At 39.2% G+C, this 18,615-nt stretch overlaps 1 protein-coding gene and 1 long non-coding RNA gene across 2 annotated transcripts in view; one reads left to right on the forward strand and one right to left on the reverse strand.

Annotated features, from left to right (window-relative positions):
- The first annotated feature begins 111 nt into the window (after positions 1-111).
- On the forward strand, positions 112-3,696 carry LOC115478041. The gene is made up of 2 exons (XR_003943421.1): positions 112-3,164; positions 3,196-3,696. It is a non-coding gene; the product is annotated as an uncharacterized LOC115478041 (long non-coding RNA).
- ZNF106 (zinc finger protein 106) overlaps positions 904-18,615 on the reverse strand; it is a 91,830-nt gene continuing 74,118 nt past the window's right edge. The window contains exons 20-23 of the mRNA XM_030215243.1: positions 16,514-16,585; positions 15,935-16,006; positions 12,875-13,021; positions 904-5,857 (exon numbers count right to left, since the gene is read on the reverse strand). Coding sequence (XP_030071103.1) covers positions 5,801-5,857; positions 12,875-13,021; positions 15,935-16,006; positions 16,514-16,585 — 348 coding nt within the window. The 3' untranslated portion in view covers positions 904-5,800. The remainder of the gene's footprint in view (positions 5,858-12,874; positions 13,022-15,934; positions 16,007-16,513; positions 16,586-18,615) is intronic.

Genomic DNA, 18,615 nt, shown 5'->3' on the forward strand with positions numbered 1-18,615 from the left:
AATGTTTGTTGTGTATAAGATAAAATAAAGAATGTGTCTGTACACACAAACCTTAATCTACCACAACATTAATGTATTTGTTCATACCGGAATTGGCGAATGCCTTTACGGTACTATGTAAGCCACATTGAGCCTGCAAATAGGTGGGAAAATGTGGGATACAAATGTAACAAATAAATAAAATAGGAATATGGTTTAAAGTGTTATATAGTTTGCATAGTTATTAGTAATAGCCTGAAAACTCAGGCAGCAAAGAACTGATCTGAGCACCACTGGATTAGAGGTTTAATATCTAAGAGTGCTCAGTGGCTATAGTCACTATCAACATTCTGAAGTTAAAATCCTGTTCATTGTTTCATTCCTGAAAAGAACTCAAAACCTTACAAATATCATATGGATTCTCCTGGAGGCAAGTCTCCAAGTGGGTTAGTTTTGCACCTTATACAGCCCTAACTGTAGATGATTTTGACCGTAGGAAAATCACAGTAATGACTAGCCCACATCACATAAGAAGTTTAACTTGGAACAAGGAATGACTTTAAAATTTTTGACAAATGGTTGAAAGCTATGGAAATTTAAAGAACAGAGGTTGTAAAAAGGACCTATTTTTATATTAAGCTCTAACCTAGGCTCCGTTATTCTAGCGACACAGAATTTTACTTCAATACCACCAACCCCCTCCTCTCATCCTGTCCAGAGGTGGTGTCCCTGGCATCTCTACATTCACCCCACTGCCAGTTCTTATTCAGGAGTTAGTGAAGAAGGCCCAGTAAACTGCACTGGAGAATAAACATGTACAATTCTTGTTTTAATCCCTTCCTTCAACTGTATTATTTTGAAATACTTGAAGTGGCTCCAGAAATAATAAAAACAGACTAAAAAAGAATAATTCAATTTAGAATCTCACACAGGGAAAGAATTTATTAAAATGAAAATGTCAAATTGTTTAGCATGTTTATTCTTGTAATTTAACAAAGAGATGAGTTAATCATTGGCCTTTCTTGTTGTACAACTAAAAGGCAGTGGCACAATTTGCTGAACACCACAGAAGCATGCAGATGACAAACAGTGTCAAAGTCTCTTCCCCTCCCACCTCTGGCAGAGTTTGGCACCTTAAAGGGCAGGTTGAGTCTGGTTGACTAGCTAGAAGCTCACAGCCTTGGGGTTCACAAGCACTTGTGCAGAGGACAGTTGTACAAAGACAGAAGGGGCATATCTTTAAAAACCTTTGGACACAGAAGAGGTTCATTATTCTCAGATACCTGGAAGCCCGTGTGCCTAGATGATGCCAAGAACCATACTGTGAACTGCAGTACTCTTTTTTTTTTTTGTTTGTTTTTAATATTCAAAACACTGAATACAAATCTAAAAATATTCTGAGGCTGAATTTAAAAAATATATAAAAGGCCAGAGGGAAATGTCCTGGTATTCATGTGAGGACTCCCTTCCAAAACAGCAATACAATTAACAAGGAAGATGGTTAGAGGAAAGTGGACACACACACACACAACCGAAAAGCTGTCAGCATTTCCCTTATGTGGAACCTCAGCTGTCATGTTCTAAATACTTAAGTGGCTAAATAGGAAGCTCTTTAATATGTCCTGCAGGAGAAAAGAATCAACAACAGCTCTATACAATTTCTCCCTTAATAGCGCATAGATCATTCTACTCTATCAGGTAACCAATCAACCTTTAGTTGTTTCTCTCTGAACCTCGGGACTGGGTTCCCAAACTTGTGCTGGTGACTCCAGAGCCAGTCATGTATCCACCATGATCATGCCCAAGATAAATCTGTATACACTGGAAACCCAGCATATCATAGTTTACCACATTCATATTCATGGTAGTATCCTGAAAACCCAACTGGCTGTGGGATCACTAGGACAAGTTTGGAAAATTCTTACCTACACAGCCTGCATATTCTAGATTATGAGTTTATGAGCTCCAACTTCCAGCCTAAACTGACTCACATGAAATTGCACACACAGGGTACAAAGATGTAATGTTACATAAGTTACAGTGCAAAAATAAATCAACTTACTGCATACCACAGATAATTATATCTGTAAAAACAGCAGCTAATGGCTCACATTTAAAAGACAAGTAAAAGAAACAAAATCCAGTCCATGGCTGCGTCACTATTTCTATGCTGGGTGCAGTCACTTTTCGTGCAAGAAATAAACCAAAGATATATCATAACATACTTATGTTGTGCAGTGTCTCTTTCCACTAAGCCAACATGCACACGACATTCCAGAATTCACCAGAGGGCTTTCTCCAGTCTGCTCCAGAATCAGAAACCTATGCAATCTACAGATTCTCCAGTGTTAACACTGGAAAGCCTGCTCCAAAACCTTTATCGCCCAACTCTTTTGCCTTCCTAAACAAACCTGGGCTGTCGCTCTAGGGATACCCCCATGCTTTGGTACATCTCCTTTATGCTATCCCATAGGTACAGATGGCAAGCCTTCTCTCTTCAGCACATAACTGTCAGGAAAAGCTTGGAAAAGGAAGAGGCTCTAACACACAAAGTGAATACTTCTTTGGCTTCTGAAGCTCTCAAGTGTTTTCTCCACTAATTCCTAAATTTTCTCAGCACCATCTTCTGAGGTAAATCACCTCCCATCCTGCAAAAATAATTTCCTGGCCAAAACAATGTGTTGCTGCTGGATTGTGTGTGAACTCTCTATGCTTTCCTGTTCAGCTCTGTATATACCATCTTCCTAAAGGAAACAAGAGTCAAACAGTTAAAGACTTTTATAACTCAAGCAAACTGAAGAAAAAAAAAACCAAAACACTGGTACCAAACCCATAAATGAAAAAAAAAATTACAAATAAGACTGGTAGAAACCATACCATCACAAACACACTATAGTGTAAACTTGCACACATTCTCCCAAGAGAAACAGAAGTTACCACCACTTACCAAATTTCCAAAAGAAAACTTCAGGAAGCAGAGCAATGCACCTAACCAAAAACAAAAACTCCAAATCAACCCGTGTTCAAACACACACAGTCTTCAATCCCTTCTAATGTGGTACAAGCACCGCACTCCCTGAAAACACTCACACAACATGTGACTCTGCTCCTGCACTTCAAGCCCCTCCGGCTTGTGACTGCTCATCAGATTCTTTGTCTGTATCTGTGTCTTCTACTCTCCCTAGGTAACAGCCAGTGCTGGAAGGCTGTCCCCAGCACCTGAAAGCCTTCACTTGTCAGGCTTTTTCTTTTTTTAATGACTTCAAGCCAGGGGTTCTCAACCCAGTCCTCAGGACACACCTAGCCAGATTTTCAAGATACCCACAATGAATATGCACAAGATAAGTTTGTATACAATGCAGGTAGGCCATGCAAATCTCTCTCATGCATATTCACTGTGGGTATCCTGAAAACCTAACTGGCTAGGTGTGTCCAGAGGACTGGGTTGAGAACCCCTTCTTTAAGCCCTTCTTCCATGAAGGAGCTAGAGGGACCTGTAAAATGCAGGCACCATGATAGCTCACTGCAAAATGTAAAAATCTCACAGGGACTGGGATTAGGATGATAGCACACCAATCCAGCCAGTTTCCTCCTCAATAAAACACAGGCCCCATGCACACCAAGCTGAGGCTCTTTAGGGTTTTGTCTTGTAAAAAGTGAGAAAGGTCCACCCCAAAACTATGTATATCTTTAAAAAAAAAAAAAAAAAACCACTAATCAATAAGAAAAAACTAAGTAGAAACCGAATCTTCCAAATCCAGTAAAAGGGGACACCTAACCTTAAAGAAAATACAACAACCAATAAAATAATGCAAGACCAGAAATTTGTTTCATCAGTTGCCTGTAATTCAGCATAAAGGGAGGGGTTAAGACATGCAGATGTAAAAGAGTAGGTCCAATCTGTCCAGCACCCTGATCATTACGTCAAAGGCTACCAAGGGCATTACAGATTCAGACTAAACCCACCAAACTCATGTTATTAGCACCTGTACCAAGAATCTGGCCTGTTTTATGAGTAAAGCAAACTAATAAAACCATTCTTAAGCCACAACATGGCTGATCACAAACAAAATGAAATGACAGAACCAAGATCTCATACTCTCTCCTTATCTCCCCTTACCAAATAAACCGTAGCCAGCTGACAGCCTCTCAGCCCTATGACAGTGGCTCTGAATAGGGGAGGGAGCGAGGACAGGAAGTGAAACCCTTCCTTTACAAGAGCTCACCCAAAGAAACTAATAATACAGAAAAAGAAAACCCAATACAACGGCACAAAAGCACACAACGTTCTTAAGAGAAACACACATTAGTTACCTACAAACAAGAAGAGTAAGAGTGCTAGAAACTCAAAACTTGCTTCTTTCATTTGGTCTAGTCTGCTCCTAAAATCCAATTGTACTTTCGCCCTCTGCTTAGTATCCTGGGATTAGAAAATCCCAGATGTCACTGGGCCATAAGACTGGTCCATAGGATTCATGAGATTGTCTCGCTCTCTTTCTCGCTTCTTGCTGCACATTTCCTAAATCAACTCTATGACAAGCTAGCATCAGGGTAGTCCAGATTAAGCAAGGCCAGGAGAACATAGATATCCATAAAGCATCACATGATTACAACAGGGAATTTATCAGTCAGGAGAATTAGTGGGACTCCAGCGTTTTGTCTACCACTGTGTATGCACTCCAAGGCAAGTGGACAATAACGCTGTTCATTCTTCCCTGTTCCCCTCTGGAAAATATCAAAACTGGTAGATATGATTTCCACCCCAAATACAGCTGCAGATATGTTTCTAAATTACTGAACTGTAAAGTCAGGAACTTGATTAGGATAATAGGTAATATATAAATTGATCATGTACTCAGTTGTCCACCGAGTTAAACATGAAAGGACAGTACTGCCTACACGTTGGTCAGAGTATCTCAAGGTGTGGGGAGAATGGCATAAATTACTAGGCAAAGATCTACCACCACAAGTAATTGGTATCCAAAATCAAGACTGAGTCAAGGCTGCTAGAGTACACAGATGTGTTAAAACAAGATTGTCTGACACGGCCAGTAATTGTACCCTTAGTCTTTGCTGCTCTGTCTGAATCATCTCAAGGTTTAAAATCCATCATAGTTAGTCTGTGCTGTGATAAAAATCAGTGTTTAGCGCATACTGTAATCAGCAGGCCTGTTAGCTTCATAAGCTTATGAATGGCTAGTAAAATAAGCCATCCGAAATTCATATCTCCTTCTCTCCATAATTTAGGGCCTTTTGGTTTTGTCTTCATACAGTAGTACTGTAGCCAGAATGGATATTGGAAAAGGGTACCTTGAATTCCAGGCAAGAAGGATGTCCAATTTAGACAGATTATAGTCAGAAATCTAAAGCGCTTAAGACTAAGAAACGCTGAACCTGAACACATGCTGTTTCTTTAGTCACTATACTGGTAACACTCTAGGGCCATTTTTCAAAAGAATTTCTGATCTTCCATTCTGTGCCAATGGCAAAAAGCTTTTGAAACTGGGCCTGAGGTTTTTCTCTGGTGTTACTAGACTCAGTGTTGCCTTATTGGTGGAAAATCATAGCACACGCCTCTAGTAAGAGGAAAAGGTTTGGGCTCTCTGTGCCTGATTAAACTATTTGTTTCAAGCATCGAAAGGCCACTTCACCTACACTACTCCACAAACTGTGTGTCTACATTAAGGCAAACAGATCTCCACTGGTTTCTTTTTTCGAGAGTCAGGGAGAAATGGAGAGCAAGGCGAACAGAAGATGCTTAATGCACAGAGTAGCTCCGACGTATAAATATGCTTCCCAATGTGGGAGGTGAAAGGCTTGTTCATGTGTCCAGCTTGCTATCATCTTCAGCATGCCGTTCAATGTGACTAACAGCGTCCTGGGAAGGGAGCAGAAGGAGAACAAATTAGCAGAGAGTGGATGGGCAAGTTTCCAAATGAAAACTTGTATATGCAATGAAATCAGCAGACAGTCTGAATATTTTGACTCCAAGGGGTGTAAAATTACTTTTTAGCTTATTTTCAGAAAGGAAAAGTGGTTTATGAGAAGAGAATGCTATCAAATTTATGGCTCTTGCCTGGGAGAAAGGGAGCAACATGAAGATTGAGAAGCATGTTTAATTTTCAGATCAACAAATATCCACAGATGTGCGCACATCTCAGAGAGAATGCTCCTTTAGCTCTGGGTGGAACAAATTTCCCCATACAGATTTCTAACTTTCATATATATAAAACCAGAGCTTCCTAAATCTGTCCTAGGGACACTCAAAGCCAGTGAGATTTCCAGGATATCCACAATGTGTGCGAAAATCTGCATACATTGTTAAACCCAGTATATCCAACTTTCTCTCATATACATTTATTATAGATATCCTGAAAATTTGACTAGCTGTGGACAGGTTTCATAACTCCTGCATTAAACACAATTAAACCACCACCAGTTTAACTGCAATCAAGACGTATGCAGCACTTGCACGGCTGAGGAAGTAAACTAGACAACCTACTAGCCCCTAGTTCTTCTAAGCGATTAGGCTACTAAAACCCTCTTCTGGGACATGCGCATACCCAAAACATTCACTCTTCTCAGATCTCCATCTCCCTCCCCCCCAAAATGTCTGAAAATCACATTAGTGGGGGAGGAGTGGCACGCAGACATATCAATCTGATCAGCTTTCTTTCCCTTTGGAAAATGAGTTCAAAATGCTGTTTAACTGCACATAGATCTTTCTCAAATTATTCATTATACCCAGTTTATTCCACCATGTTGTCATACATGTTATTTCTGGTTTTAACCATACACAGATAATACATTTCTTAGTGACTTTTTTAGTATATATATATTTTTGCAACTTCTACCAAGACACAAACACACACAATCTGAGATTTGGCAGCACTGCCTTGTGTATATGTGACTCCAATACCTTTTCTATCCACAACCCAATAAAATACATACACTGGCTTAGCTGTCATGTAACGTGTCTCACAATTTGGTAGACCCAACTGCCTTTTATTTATTTTTAAGTGAGGCATTACCTTCTCTGGGCAGCCATGTTCATTTGATTTAATTCTGATGTTCCAAGCTTTTTCAATAGGTCCCCCCCCCGATTATCTTTCATGCCTCACAATCCCTTATGCACCAGCTAGAGTTCTTCATTCTGTGAATGACCCCAAATTCACCTGCCTTGAATTCACTAGTCATAGTGCATTTTTCTTCCTTGCCCTTCATATCTGGATCAATCCTCCCCTCCCTCTCTGTTGCAATTCCTCTTTTAAAGAACTTCAAATCAAAACTTAAAATGTGGTTTTTCAAACAGGCCTTTTATGGTAACAGCCAGAGACCACCAGCCTCCCCCTCTCTCTTCTGTTTTTATTTCTTTTCCTCCTCTGTCCCCTCCCTCTCTCCCTCCTTATTTTAGTTCTCTTCTTACCTTTCCTCTCTTTCACTTTCCTGTCAAAAATGGGGTTTCTTTTTCTTCCCCAAAAGTTTTGTTTTGTAGTCTGTACACCGCTTTGCTCTGCCCAGGCAGTTAGAGCAGTATAACAATAAACCATAAACTATAATTAAAGACATATCACACAGTACAGATGGCCCAAGAATAATTTTTAAAAGCTTGGCAAATGATCCTTTTTATCACCTGTTTGTATGTTCTGCAGAGAGGTGAAAGACGACCACCTCTCTCTAGGACTTCTGGTCACCAAACAACAGTAGTGCCGTGCAAGAGGAACAGCACAGGCTGTGGGTTAGAAGAAACTGTTCAGAGCATAACTGAGTGAACACCAATGGTCTGCCGAAGCCCAACATCCTACGCTAATCCATGTCACTGTTACCCAACAGACTCTAATAGGGCGATCCATTCCTTGTACAGAACTCTAAGAGGAGGTACTCACCAAGTTAATAGCCCTGTCCACCAGATAGCTGTCCAAACCCTTTTTTCTTTATAAACATCCAGCTACTAGCCTTGACCACATCATCTGACAAAAGCTGAACAGTTTAATTGCACACTGATTGAAAAAAAAAATGCTTCTAAATTTGCTACCAGACTCATGGTTTTATAAACTTGGATCATATCCCCTTCTGAGCCACCTCTTCTCCGAGCTGAAGAACTTGAACCTGTATAGTCTTTCATCACAAAAGAGCTGTCTCATACCCTTTACTGTATTTTTTCCTAATAGAAATAGACCAGTTTTGAGATAGGATGACTGGAAACTGCAAGCAATATTCAAGATGTGATGAGAGCATGGATCTATATAGAAGCATTATCTTGACTACTGCTGAGGATTTCAACGTGTTATTCATAGTGACTCCAACATCCTTTTTCCTGAGTGGTAACTTCTAATACGGAATCATCATTTTCTGTATATATAGAACTTTGAGGAAGTTTGTGAACTCCCTAAGATGATCTGTATTTTAGCACAACTTATACTTAAAACATGTAATGATTGGATGAAGAACTATGTGCTTGAAAGAAATGATGATGCTGCATCAAGGGAGAACAGTACAAATACATTTGGGTGTAACTCCACTATTTCCATGTAATTTACCTGCCCTTGTCTTTGTACTTTTTGAAAGAGTGAAAAATCGATTCACTTTTACATGTTTTACTCCACTCAGGATTTTGTAGACTTTAATCATATTCCCTCTCAGTCATCTCTTTTCCAAGCTGAAGAGCCCTAACCTCTTTAGCCTTTCATCATATGGGAGGCGTTCTATCCCCTTTATTATTTTGGTCACTCCTCTTTGAGCCTTTTCTAATTCCACTATATCTTTTTTGAGATGCAGCAACCAGAATTGAACGCAAAACTCAAGGTGAGGTTGCAGCATGGAGCGATATAGAGGCATTATAATATTCTTGGTCTTTTGCATATTTCCTAATAATTCCTAGCATCCTGTTTATTTTTTTTTAGCACCACCACACACTGGGCAGAAGATTTCAGAGTATTATCCACAATGACACCTAGATAATTTTTCTTGAGTGCTGACTTCTAAGGTGGACTTCAGCATCATGTAACTATGATTTTGATTATTCTTCCCAATGTGCATCACTTTGCATTTGTCTATAAATTTCATCTGCCATTTGGATGCCCAGTCTTCCAATTTCCTAAGGTCTTCCTGCAATTTTTCACAATCCGCATATGTTTTGACAACTTAGAATGATGATTGAGGTGATTACATTTGCAGATGACTCAAAACTATTCAGTTTTCCAGATAAATATGTTAAATACCACTGGTCCCAGTACGGATCCCTGTGGCGCTCCATTATTCACCCTCCTTCAATGAGAAAAATGGCCATTTAACCCTACCCTCTGTTTTCTGTCCAATAACCAATTCCTAATCCACAGAAATAAGAAACAAGAAAGCAACCGGTCCACTAGACCCAATGTGGAACAGAAGAAAGAAGCAGACCTTATGAAGAAAAACAGTTTATTTATTGGTTGTTCAAAGCTCCCAGGATTCACAAACCAATGCCAGACATGGCAATATTTCGTCATAAGTACGGGCTGCATCGGGGCAATGAAAGCTAACACTGAATGTAAAAACACATTAATAAATAATTCAATAAATATATATGAAGCTAACAACCAACACATCTGATGCCAAGAACATCTAAATATATAAATATTTAATTAAAACTATAAATAATTAAAACACCATGTAAATAGAAAACGGACCTATTCAAAAATGCATACAACAAACAATCGTCCTAACTTCTAAACAACAACAACGAAGAATAAGACCGAAACGACATAACCACTGCCCAACACTATTACTCTCACCATAATACCATCACCTGAGCAACTACATAAAGCCGACACCTACACAAGACCACAATGTATTCTTCTACCACATATATACGCACTTGATTGTAAAACCACGTGTTAACAAGTACGCAAGCACACAATGCATTCTTCTACCATGTAAGTACGCACCTGATTGCAAATCATGTGCATATCTAAGTCCGGAAATGGCAATCGCCATAACGGCAAATGTAAGCCACATTGAGCCTGCAAATAGGTGGGAAAATGTGGGATACAAATGCTACAAATAAATAAAATAAAAATAATTAATTAATTAATTAAAACACCATGTAAATAGATAAATGCAGCAAAAATTAGTAACAACATAATATGAATAAATAAATGAGGCAAACAATAAATCACAAACAATAAGAAGCTCCAATTAGTATAACCAGTAAAACTATAATAGTTCTGTTAACTTACATGTCTTCCTGGACTTCATAAAGCCCAAGGAAGAGACACCTGTAATTTAACATATCTTTTTTTGTATCTGTTTTATGTGAGGAGGTGGCTATAGTGGCACCACCACTTTTTAATATATGAATACTTTCTTCAAGTGATTCTGATTTAATGTTATTTTATTCCTTTTTTAGTTATAATCAGCACTAGACAAGTTTGTATGGATGGACCGTGCGGGTCTTTTTCTGCCATCATCTACTATGTTACAATAGATGGGTAAGCCATACTCACTGTTTTACTGGTTAAACAAATTAGAATTTCTTAGTATTTGTGTTTTACGGTTTCTGAAAATCTAGATACACTAGATCAATCTGATCACCTTTATCCATTCTGTCCCATGAAATCATGTTTAATCTATGTGTTCTATAATTTTATTCTTTATAATAGTTTCCACTATTTTGCCTGGCATGGAAGTCAGGCTTACCAGTCTGTAATTTCCCGGATCACCCCTGGAACCCTTTTTAAAAATCCGTGTTACATTGGTCACCCTTCAATCTTCAGATACTATGGATGATTTTAACTACAGGTTACAGATCACTAACAGCAGATCAGCAATTTCATGTTTGAGTTCTTTCGGTACCCTGGGGTGTATGCCATCTGATCCAGGTGATTTATCACTCTAACTTGTCAATTTGGCTCAGTACATTTTCCAGGTTCACCAAGATTTCTTTCAGTTCCTCTGCATCTTCACCCTTGAAAACCATTTCCAGTACAGGTAGATCTCTTACATCTTCTTCCGTAAAGACCAAAGCAAAGAATTCATTCAGGAGCTAAAACTGAACTACCGCCAGGGCAAAGTGGCCGCTGGCGGTTGTTCCGGGTTGAGTGTCATTTCTGGCACTTCCCTTATCAATAGAAATCAAACAAAATAAAACATGGAAAAGAAAATAAGATGATACCTTTTTTATTGGACATAACTTAATACATTTCTTGATTAGCTTTCGAAGGTTGCCCTTCTTCGTCAGATCGGAAATAAGCAAATGTGCTAGCTGACAGTGTATATAAGTGAAAAACATTCAAGCATTGCTATGACAGTCTGACAGGGTGGGAGGATGGGGGTGGGTAGGAAGTATGCATGGGGACATCAAAGTATACCATTGGTATTCTAACAGGGTGGTGTGGACAGGTGAGGGGAGGGTGATCAACAGAGACATACAGCTTTATGGTTTATAATGGGCTAGGAACCCCAGGTCCTTGTTAAGGTCCTTTCTGTTGGGTGTTAAAACTGATAGTTGGGGGTGCAAGCTGGGATTTGACTTATTTGCGAAGCAGACTTATACACGAGTATCTAATGTTGAAGAGCCTTCTTATGTTATCAGATGCATTTCTGCCTCTGATGAACTCATCTGATCCCTATTAAGTCAGGACTTCACAACCCTCTCTACTCTTATTGCTAAAATCTTGGCATCTGTATAACCTTGTCTCCAGACCAGATCTCAACATCGAGGGAAACAGTGGTGATGAATTTGTCTTTGGTAAATTTGATCCCTCAGACCGTTCATTATTATCCAAGGGTTTATCATATGTGCCTGCTAGTTTTCTCAATGTTTCAGTTTAGGAGTGATGTAGAGCATTTTATTAGAAATCTCCAATTGAAGATTTATTTTCTAAATAAACTGACTTGGATTCCATCTATTCCTTTGGATTTACTAGTTTGTGCATTTAAATCCATGGTATTACGTGATGTTCAGAAGTGTTTTGGGGGAAAAAGACAAAATTGTTTTCATGAAAACTTATCGAGGAATGAGTGTCTGTCTTCAAAGAAAATACAGCAAAATTTAGTGATCAAAAAGGCCGATAAGGGGGTTGGTTACTGTACAAGACAGGATTGATTATATCCAAGAAGTTTATTCACAGCTGGATGATACTACCTACCGGAAGCATTCCTTGGATCCCACTTCAAGATTATAATTCGTTATTTCTAATGTTACAAGACTTGGGATTGAGATGTGTTTTTCAACTTCAAGAGAACTCAAATTTTTGAATTTACAGCACCCTATCATTCCAGTGCCTTATATCCTACCTAAAGTTCATAAGAGGATACATAAGCCCCGGGTCATCTGATTATTTTGTCTAAGGGATCCCTATTGGAACAGTTATCTACATTCGTGGACGGTTTTTGACTATGTAAAGCACACCAATCCTTTGTTGGTCACTTTAGAAATCAAGTCTCTATATACTTCAATTCCATAGAATGAGGCACTGGAGGTAGTGGTTGACGTTTTTGGTTCAGTTGACCAAGATAGCTTTAACAGAAAACTATTTTTTGTTTGAAGATGAATTGTTTTTACAGGTTTCATTATGTTATGTCTTTTTATTTATAGAAGTTTTTATTGAACAGAATGCAAAAAAAAAAAAAGAACCAAAACATAATGCATTGCTATATGGTTGACTCTATACAATTTTTGCTTTTTACAGACAAAGAACAACAATACATACATACCACAGCCAATGTCTTTGATAGCACTCCCTCCATCCTAATACCTACACAAACCTGAAATGACATATGACTATTGTGGAACTGTAACTCTTTACACACAGAAACAGGTGTTATAAAGGAGCATTTGCCAAAATAAAACCACCAAAATATGCTTGGCCTATCTGTAGTAACCAATATGTTTTCATATTTTTTTTCATAATACCTGTTTGGATCCTCTTCTAGTTGTAAAGAATGCATCACAGTTCTTCCATCGACATTTCAGTGTCTGAAAGTTTGGGTTGGTGTGGTCACTGAGCAAGTGCTGTTTGAGGTGATCTACAACCCCAAATATTAGGGAACATCCATGCCACTAGGAAGAAAGATTATGAGAACATGGTCACTAATACAACCACCATTCAGAGCTCTTAAATTCCCACTCTCCTTTGATTTGAACAACTAAAATGTTTTGCTTGCCTGCATCATTTTCCACACAGAGATCTTAACATTTTCCCTAAAATCTGGATAATGTTTTTCAATCTATGCAAATGTACACATAAAGTAGGCATCCGTTACTCTCCACTAACATCAACAATGAAAGTCAAAACATCTGTGTCTGCTACTTGCTGCAAAAACTACATTTGGAGACAGGCAGGATGGAGGAGGGAAAAGAGGGAATACTAAAATAACTAACAACCAATGAGATAACCTCATTCCCTCTGTCCGCCCTACCCTGCTACTCATTCCTAATCTACTTTCTAAGGATAGTATCAACAAATGGGTTCATCTAAGAGGACAGCAGGATGTAATTGCCCCTGAAGCAGTGGTTTTTAACTGCAAAATGAAGGCTTCCATTAGGCTATCGTGGAAGAACTCTTTTTGCATTGATTGCTGGAGACAGTCACCTCCACAGATAAGTTTACTGAAGTCAGCTTGAATGATTTATAAGAATTGAAGTTTTTTGAATTTTTAAGTTGAAACTGTGTTGTAGCCTTGATTTCAAAATGTTAAAACCTCAAACATTTTGACATTAACAATTTCTCTTGAAAGGAGTTTTTCTGGACTTATGAATAAAACTTGTACCCTATACTGTTTAACTTAGAGGTGATCTATTCTGAGATCCTTTTTTTTTTTTTTTAATTTATTTGGTTGATTGTATTATTCCTCTATAGTTGGTTAAAGCATTTTGTTGAATTGGCTGTAGTCATCTTGCACATGACATGGCAGGAATGAACCTTCACTTGTAAATTAGGGTAGGCTGGATGCTGATCTCATATTTCTCAGATTTACTCCTGGAGTTCTTAATACTTGCATTGTACTGAAAAGATTCCATATGATGATTTTAAGATGTAATGTATATAGCAATTTACAAGGATGCATTTGGAAGTTGTTTTTTTTTTTAATAGGCCAGTGGTGTGCCAAATACTAAAGCTGTCACATTTTCCTGGTTTCTAATTGCATCCCTTCTGCTACTCCATACACAATACAGAACCGAAGAGGTAAGACTGCTGCTTTAATTTCCCAAGAGATAAATCTTGATCAGTATAAAGGTGAAGGAATGCCAACAGATATAATTGATTTTAGAGAACCTTTATATAGATATATATACAGAAACAGACATATGCACACACAAACACTTCTCTATTTTTACTTCCCTTTGGGACTGATTTTCTAAGCCACTCGTTAACATGACTTAATAACATGTGTTAACAAGCCAACTGTAATATAGTTTTCATTAATTTCAATGGGGCCTATTTATTTACAGGACAGATTAACACGCAATAACATATGTAAATGCATATTAGCATGCATTGATTGGATTGGCCACTGTTGGAAACAGGACACTGGGCTAGATGGACCTTCAGTCTGTCCCAATATGGCAATGCTTATGTTCTTATTGTGAGGTTTCTAGAATCAAATGGACTGCAGTACCTGAGACAGCACGGTTTCACTACAGGCAGGTCTTGTCAGACAAATCTGATTGACCAAACAGTTGTATATTGGAGGGGTGCTAGATGTGGTGTACTTGGATTTTAGCAAAGCCTTTGACATGGTTCAGTATAGGTGCTAAAGTGACTGACTGGGTAAAAACTGGTTAAGTGGAAAGAGACAGAGAGTAATGGTAAATGGAGTTTGCTCCAAGGAAAAGGATGTTAACAGTGGTGTACCACAGGGATCAGTCCTTGGGCCAGCTCTTTTTAACATCTTTGTGAGTAATATCGCGGAAATTCTGTCTAGTAAGGTTTGTCTCTTTGAGGACGATACCAAACTTTGTAAAAGGGTAGACACCCTGAAGGGCGTGGATAACACATGGAGGGATCTGGCGAAGCTTGAAAAACTGGCAACTCAGATTTACAGCTAAAAAATTAAGAACTCCAAGCGAAAGGTATAGAATAGTGAGTGAAGTACTTCTGTATATGAAAGAAGAGCAAGACTTGGGGGTGATTGTGTCTGATGATCTCAAGGTGGCCAAATAGGTAGAAAAGGTGATGCTCATAGCCAGAAGGATGCTCAAATGAATAGGGAGAGAATGGCCAGCAGGAAAAAAGAGGTGTTAGTGCCCTTGCATAAGTCTCTGGTGGGTTAGGCCACATTTAGAATAGTGTGTGCAATTCTGGAGACCGCACCTACGAAAACATATGAACAGGATGAAGTCGGTCCAGAGGACAGCTACAAAACTGGTCAGTGATCTCTTTCATAAATTATATGGGGACTGACTTAAGGCTCTCAATATGCATACTTTGGAAGAAAGGCGGGAGAGAGGGGATATGATACAGATGTTTAAATACCTCTGTGGCATTAAAGTACAGGAGGTGACGCTCTTTCAAATGAAGGAAAACTGGAATGAGAGAGCATAGGATGAAGTTAAGAGGTTATAAGCTCAGGAATAATCTAAGGAAATAATTTTCCAAAGAAAAGGTGGTGGACGCATGAATTAGCCACCCGGTGGAGACGAGGACTGTGTCTGAATTTAAGAAAGCGTGGGACAGGCACATGGGAACTCTTAGGGAAAGGAGGAAATAGTGGTTGCTAAGGATGGGCAAGTGGATGGACCATTTGGCTCTTGTCTGCCATCATGTTTCTATATTTACTAAAGCTTAGTGTGTGCTAATGGGCATTACCCACATGGCCTACAGGTATAAAATAGAACACTCAGTACTTAGTACATGCTAAGTTTAAGTAAAAGGGCCCTTTAGCTAAGTATTAGAGATGCGCATATACATGTGCAGCTGGGTTCAGCAGTCCTGTGAGAGTATGTGATGAGAGAAAAGATTATTCAGTTTACCCAGCAGCGGAAATTCTGCATCAGATTCAGACGTACAGCCTGGACACTACCATCATAGCAGCCTGTGTAGATCTGGGGAAATAAAATCGAAAATGCACAATAAAAAGTAAGAATCTGTCTTGTCTCCATTTAAAAAGAAAAAGCCTACATATTGCTGTTGATATTTGTTAGGAGTCTCCTCAGATCCATTCACACCCCTGTGATCAGTTTCCAGACATAGAGCTGGTGTTGTGAAAATATGGCTCACGAAGAGGACACACTACACACTTACCAAGCCAAAGTTAAACACAGGTACAGTGAATGCCTAGGGCACACGATCTTTAGTAACTCAGACATGTAAGATACACCAAATTCATGTTAACCAGGTCTGATTTAGCTGAGAAAAATAAATAATTTCCTACATTATTAGTATATTTTAGCACTGGCCAGCAGTTACAAGAACATGAAAAGTTCCTTTTAACTGGTAATTTATTACTCACATCATATACTTGATTTCTATGGACATTTCCTTTACAAGAGAACAATCACAGTTATGGGCTCTGCAGTGTATATCAGATTTTTAAAAATGCAAACAATTACCATGCTCTTGTGGATAGCCATACACATAATCATGTCTGTGTGTCCTCCATACACCTGCAGACGGTCATGAGACTTTGGAGAAGGGAGAAAAACAAAACAGAGAAGAAAAAGATGTTGAGGACAAATCCTGCTACTGCACCCTTAGCATCTTACAAACTTGTTCCCTTACACTTAACTTGTCCCTATTTTCCAGGTGCTAGAAAAACAGCCACCAAGGGTTCAGTAAATAAATGTAGGCAGCCACAAAACTGAACTTGCTTGAGGTCAGTTTTCAAATGCACTTAGACATCAGACGCTTTGTTAGATGACTAAGTACCACTTAAGCTTTACTTTAAGTGGAGGTGCATGTATAAACTGGGTGCACACTCTGGTGTATGTCTAGTTTCATTTGTGCCAACAATGTGTCTAGAAGGGGTGTTCCAGGGGGCAGGGCCCACTGTCCCCAAGATTCTATATACGGTGCTCAAATTTGGGCACCAATCCAAGATGTGTCAATAATTGGGTGATAATTGGAACTAACTGGCACCAATTTGGAATTGCACGCACATCTTGCTATGTTCTATTCCATAGCAATGTGCACCGAAATCCCATAATGCACATCCCACAAGGGGGTGTGGTCATGGGAGGAGCATGGGCTGGTTAGGGGCATTCGTAAAATTTGCATGCAGTGTTACAGAATACTGGGGATGTGCACCCAAATTGGGCGCCCAGAATTACTGCAGGCATAAGTTCTGGGATCCTAATTTGGGTGCTGAAATCAACACTCAATGCAATGTATTGAGCGCCATTTACTAGACATAGACAGTGATAGAGTGCCTATGTATCTAATGTACACATTTGGGCTGGACATGCCAAAGCGAAGTGTAATCTGGAACACAGATGTATGGGCATCCAACATTTACATCTGTACGTCTTGAGCAGGCATAAGTGTAGAATGTATTTTCATCAGCATATACGATACATGCAGCACCATCAAATATGTGCCTAATCTGAGCAAATTAATATATGCCATTAATGTCCAATTTGAAAACTAACCCAACTTGTGATCACAGTGTGAGCTGTTCTTACGAGGGAAGATCTGCATAAGGAACAGGCACAAATGTAAGACTTCTGTTCAGAGTTTCAGAAAGCAGAAGTCCAGAAAAGGTCTTTGTATTCACTCTATCACATGCTTCCACCTCAAAAGTAGTGGAAGCCTAAATGCAGTTTTAGGGGCCTCTGACGGTGGTTTGGATTTAATGAACTATCAGTAATAAGGAAGCTATAAGTTGACATGATGAAGAATTACAATATGTCCACTGGTGATTTAAGTTGTGCAGTTTATAATTTTACTACTTTTGTTCTGAATTAAATGGAAACCACCACTCTCTTTGAGCAAAGGCATAGTGTCATTTATTTTACACCTTTCTTCAAGTCTAATAAAAGGAAGGGTAGGTACATGAATAAGTTCAACATTGCTCAGGTAGTGTTTCCTTCCCAACTGCCGATTTACAGAGTCCCGATAACTGCATCATTCAAATTCTTCCCCATTAAGGCCAAAGAATGACAACCAACAGTAAGATAACAGTATTTTAATAGGGAAACCAGGACATTATATAGCAGCTCCCCTCCCCTCATGGTGAGGCCTTCTAAACATGGTTGAATTAGTACTTGAAGACCAGCACTACTCAGGATACCTGCTGCCAGAAAAGAGGACACAGAAGAGCACATATAAATATATGCTTTTGTACTTATTCTTATCTACGACAATAACACTATTGTAAATTGTACATGATATACTCCTGGGGGAATTCTGCACAAAAGTTTTGAAAATTCTGCAAAATTCTGACTTATTTGTAGTGTTTCAGCACAGAATGTCCCCATCCTAAGGCCCGAAATTTCCTCCTTTTTCTCTCTTCAGCCTCCCCCATCCTCCCCAATGACACACACAGTCTTGTCTACTCCCTCTCCCACCCTCCTCAATGGAACACTCATTTCTCTCCCCTCCCCCCCTTCACTGTACTTCCGGAGATGGCTCTCCTCCTCCCTACAGAGATCATGTGGCAGAAAGAGGAAGTAACCACTGCATACTGGGTCACTTCCTCCTTCCCTGCTGGCTTAGT

Source organism: Microcaecilia unicolor, chromosome 9 (genome assembly GCF_901765095.1).
Source record: "Microcaecilia unicolor chromosome 9, aMicUni1.1, whole genome shotgun sequence".
NCBI classification, from domain to species: domain Eukaryota; kingdom Metazoa; phylum Chordata; class Amphibia; order Gymnophiona; family Siphonopidae; genus Microcaecilia; species Microcaecilia unicolor.